Raw genomic sequence first — 4,115 nt, forward strand, 5'->3', positions numbered from 1 at the left:
GAAAGGGCAAAAATTTGATGTAACCCGCATGCCTCTTCTTTGTAAAAATGACTCCAGACTCCATTACACAACACTTCCCACACAAGCCCTGTGTTTAGTGTTGTAGTGTAGTCACCAGTACTGAGAGATCTCTTGAGACAGAGTTTAGTGCTTTTAAAAGAGATCTGATGCACAGATCCAAAAAGATAGCATTGTGTTACAGCAGTAATTTGTGCCTAACCATTAAACGTGAAGATACAGCACTGTAAACATGTGAGACTCAAGCAGTTCAGATGTCTGGGCAAAGTTTATACGTTTGTCCCTTTTAAAGGTCACAAAGTAAAATGACCCCCGTAAATCAGAGTTTATGTGAGAGAACTCCTTAATCCAAGATGTGAGTGAGAAGGAAGTATGACAAATGTGTTTAATAGCTATCTTTATGAGATTGTGCCGCACAAACGCATTTATGTGTGTTTATTGCTCATACGACACATGTAAAGATATATAACAGCAGAGCCATGACTGGTATTTTTAAGGCGGAGGTGCCTTACCACTTGGATGATTTTAATGAAATTGGATACAATCGCATTGTTTTTCTTTATAAGCGATCAAATAATGTTTTTTTTTGTTTGTTTGTTTGTTTGTTTGCAACGCATATCAACAGCCAGTTGATGCTTAGGAGAAGAAAAAAAAAGTCCCGAAAACTATTTTTCATTGTTCATTGGGTGGAGTAACAGCCTATCTGAGTCATATAAAACTTTTTCAATACTTTGCTGTGTAAAGTTAACTTTCCCGGCTTCAGCTGCCACCTAGCGTTCACTGTTGTACATATTTGTCATACAGTTCAGGTAGGTGATTGATTGGTCGAGTCTGCCCAGGTAAACGTGAGAGATAGCTCGCCAGCGCAGGCAGTGCGAGAGTAGCTGACGACACATCTATTTTGAGTAAACAAGTCCTTTTTTAACCGGAACTTTCTTAATCTGCTTTCAGACGAATTCATCCTTCAAATGATCGTATTTTTACTACAAATAATGCTGTCATTTTTTCTTTCGCCGGAGGAACTCGGCAAGCTCAGCCGGTGTTTGTGAATATCACCGAACGTTTCCTGACTGATCTCATCCGCGCCGAGCCTGGAACACCTGACGCTCCTTTGGACTGGTTTCGTTTTGTTGACGCTGAGCTCTGTTCGTCTTTATGTAGCATAATGTAGAGGACGGAAATATTGTGATTTGTCGTTAAAGTGCGCACACAGTATTTTCCAGAAGCAGGGTCGCTGTTGGTTATCATCTGCCTTCTGTACTCTTAGTTAATGTCGCGCGATTGTCAGTGCGCAGGTGCGCTCATGGCAATGTTGCTTCATCTGTTTGTTCTTTTTCAATTTTTCACCTGTGGAGATCTGGCCTTTGTGGGGCAGTTACCTTCCGAAAATGAAGAATCACAAAACCAAGGTAAGATTTTTATTATACTTTATTTTAAGAATTTGATTCTTAAAAGTTCGTGTTACCCTGTATACATCCCGATATTGTAGCTTTCCTGGAAATAATCTCTTTGGATCCGCCCAGTGTTTGTAGATGAGGGGCACGCAAATTCTTTCCTGGGTCGCCACCTGCTGTTTAACCGGTTTGACTTTGAAATGTTCGTACCTGGAAACTTGGAAAGGGAGTGTATTGAAGAAGTCTGTAATTACGAAGAAGCAAGGGAGGTGTTTGAAAACATCCCAGATACAGTTAAGTGATGCTGATGGGTGGAATCAATAATTAACAATTGAGAGGGATTGCCATGTTGATTAATCTTTTTGTTTGTTGGTTTGTTTTTTCAGGAAAGATTTTGGAAGGAATACACTGCAGGTAAGAGGGGGAATAAGAAATACTTCAAGTTTATATAAAATGTGTCATCCAGGAAGTTTGTTGATGAAACTATGACTTGACTGTAGTTGTTGTTGTTTGTGTAAAACCTGTTTCACCACACACCAATGAATGCATGGTAAATGTGAAAGTACAGATTATATACGTTAAATCAGTCAAACTGAATTCCAATTCATCAGTTCTCTTTCCATCCAATTAGTAATTTAGACTATTTTTGTATTCAGTTTACAGATGAGTGAGAAATTAGTGCTAGGCCTCACATGGAAAAGATTCCCTGTTTGAGGTCGGGAGGGGATAAAAACACCCTCAGGAGGTCACATGCGAGTATGATCCTTATGTCAGTTTGAAGCTGAAATAGTTGGAACGATTATGTCAGGGAGGGGATCCAGTCTGAGATCTGCTCCAAATCTAACACACAGCTTCATCCACTGTAGCAACCCAGCCAAAAGTACCTATATTAGGTGCTGGGCTAACAGTTGATTGTTGCTCAAAGAAGTTATGACATTTGAGTTATATATATTTGTGTATATATAACTCAAATATAACTCAAATGTTGTATATATTTTTTTCTACTCACCAAGTCATTCATTGATCCCGTCATGTCGTCATAATGGTTGCAAGGAAAAGATCAATCCCGCTCATTAGAAATGCTTCATCACAAGATACTGGTGATCGCTCAAAAGCTTTGTATTGATGTACGTTAACTATGCCACCTACCCTTTATTATTCACCTATCAGATATATCAGATGTAAATGAAATGATGGTTGTCTACTTGGTAATAACTTGCACTGCCATTATGAAACAAGTTTGACACTTCCTCTGTGCTTTGTGATGATTCATAGACAAGGGTGGCCGCTCTTCACGTGTTGATGTGGTAGCTCTTTTGGTGGGACTCATTGCTGGTGGAGTGGCCATTGTTATCTTTGGCATCGTTGTATGGCTTTTGTGTCAGCGCAGATGGAAGGGTAACTTAAGCCATGAAAGGTGAGTGAGAAGAATTTGTGACACTGTCCCAGTATGTCTTTTTCACCTGTTTATGAGCATTATTCTGCCAATTATTTTCTTCTTTAGTCATTGTTTCTAAAAAGTAAAACAATGCATAAATTATGTGTCCATTTCCCAAATCTGATGAAAGCAGAATAAATAGAAATAACTTGTAATATTTTTCATAACCCAAAAATAAATGAAATAACCCATTCAGTTTACCATGATTATGAAAGAGTCCAAAGTACTCTGGATGTGTATTTTTCTTTGCACTCATTGAGTTTTAAATAGTGCTGCTCTTCTGTTACCCCTTTTTGCTACACCAACTGTAGGTTATATAACAAGAACAAAGATGACTTTCACCTTTGATACTTGCACTTTGAGCTTGAAGTACGTCACAAGTGAATGACCACTATGCTCCTCACAGTTCCATTAGGGTGCGCCAGAGGAGGAGTAATGCTTCTCTAATAATGCGAAGGCTAGAGGAGGTCTCCCTGCACCCTGTGCCTCCCTCCGATGACCCACCCGGGCTTCCTTCCTATGAACAGGCAATCGCGAGAAATGGGCCGCATGACGCCCCACCTCCTCCTTATCCTGGGTACGTGCATGTTTGTGCTTTTGTTGCAGTCCATGATGCAGTTTTATGCTGGGTTTTTTGTTGTTGTTGTTTTTAAAGATATCTTTTCTCTTTCTTTTAGCTCACGAACTGGGAGTACTCGGCAGTAGGCTTTCAGTGCAACACGTGTGCACGTCTGTGAGAGGACAATTAACAGCTAACACCTAAACTGTGCAATTATGATGTATCAATTTGTCAAATATCACAAAATACTAACTTTCCTCGATTAGCCTCCCTTTTTCCTCTTTTATATTTATTTTTTTCCTGGTCTGTTTGGATAGTCTTTTCTTTATTTTTTTTTCTTAAATATTTTTCTTGTTCCACCTTCTTGATCTCCTAGTTCCAAACATTTGATTCTTCTTTGTAATATAACTGAAATCTTGTGATGAATAAGCTTTCTAAAATATTTTATCCACTTTGCTGCTTTATCAAGATGAAAATGAAGGAAGAGCTGCTTTGTACACAGCATGTATAGTGACACTGAGCGCAAGATCATGAAGATGTTTTATTATACAGTGTCAACTGTAATAAAACAGAGATGGACGGATTTGTGTAGTCATGCAGCTTCATACAGCTGTTGCTCCTTCAGAAGGAAAACCTGCAATACTGCTTGTACTTGTCTGATGGTAATGTTGACGTAACTGGAAAAAAAAATACTTTTACAAATACT

General features: G+C 38.9%; 1 protein-coding gene across 1 annotated transcript; it reads left to right on the forward strand.

Annotated features, from left to right (window-relative positions):
* The first annotated feature begins 832 nt into the window (after positions 1 to 832).
* Positions 833 to 3,854, forward strand: prrg4 (proline rich Gla (G-carboxyglutamic acid) 4 (transmembrane)). The gene is made up of 6 exons (XM_086285877.1): positions 833 to 1,427; positions 1,542 to 1,705; positions 1,799 to 1,826; positions 2,688 to 2,829; positions 3,257 to 3,427; positions 3,528 to 3,854. The coding sequence occupies exons 1-6, from the start codon at positions 1,289 to 1,291 to the stop codon at positions 3,553 to 3,555; spliced, it is 672 nt and encodes a 223-aa protein (XP_086142003.1). The 5' UTR covers positions 833 to 1,288; the 3' UTR covers positions 3,556 to 3,854.
* The last annotated feature ends 261 nt before the right edge of the window (positions 3,855 to 4,115 follow it).

Source organism: Aulonocara sp. 'chitande type north' Nkhata Bay, linkage group LG1 (assembly GCF_057382095.1).
Source record: "Aulonocara sp. 'chitande type north' Nkhata Bay isolate Kocher_YH1m ecotype deep benthic linkage group LG1, A_spYH_male_GT1.1, whole genome shotgun sequence".
Taxonomy (NCBI): domain Eukaryota; kingdom Metazoa; phylum Chordata; class Actinopteri; order Cichliformes; family Cichlidae; genus Aulonocara; species Aulonocara sp. 'chitande type north' Nkhata Bay.

What these genes read in the sequence shown, in the direction of transcription:
- prrg4 (XM_086285877.1), top strand. Translation starts at nt 1,289, where the DNA reads ATGTCGCGCGATTGTCAGTGCGCAGGTGCGCTCATGGCAATGTTGCTT. An exon ending in TGAAGAATCACAAAACCAAG is followed by an intron (nt 1,428 to 1,541) that starts GTAAGATTTTTA and finishes GGATCCGCCCAG; the next exon opens with TGTTTGTAGATGAGGGGCAC. An exon ending in GGTAACTTAAGCCATGAAAG is followed by an intron (nt 2,830 to 3,256) that starts GTGAGTGAGAAG and finishes TGCTCCTCACAG; the next exon opens with TTCCATTAGGGTGCGCCAGA.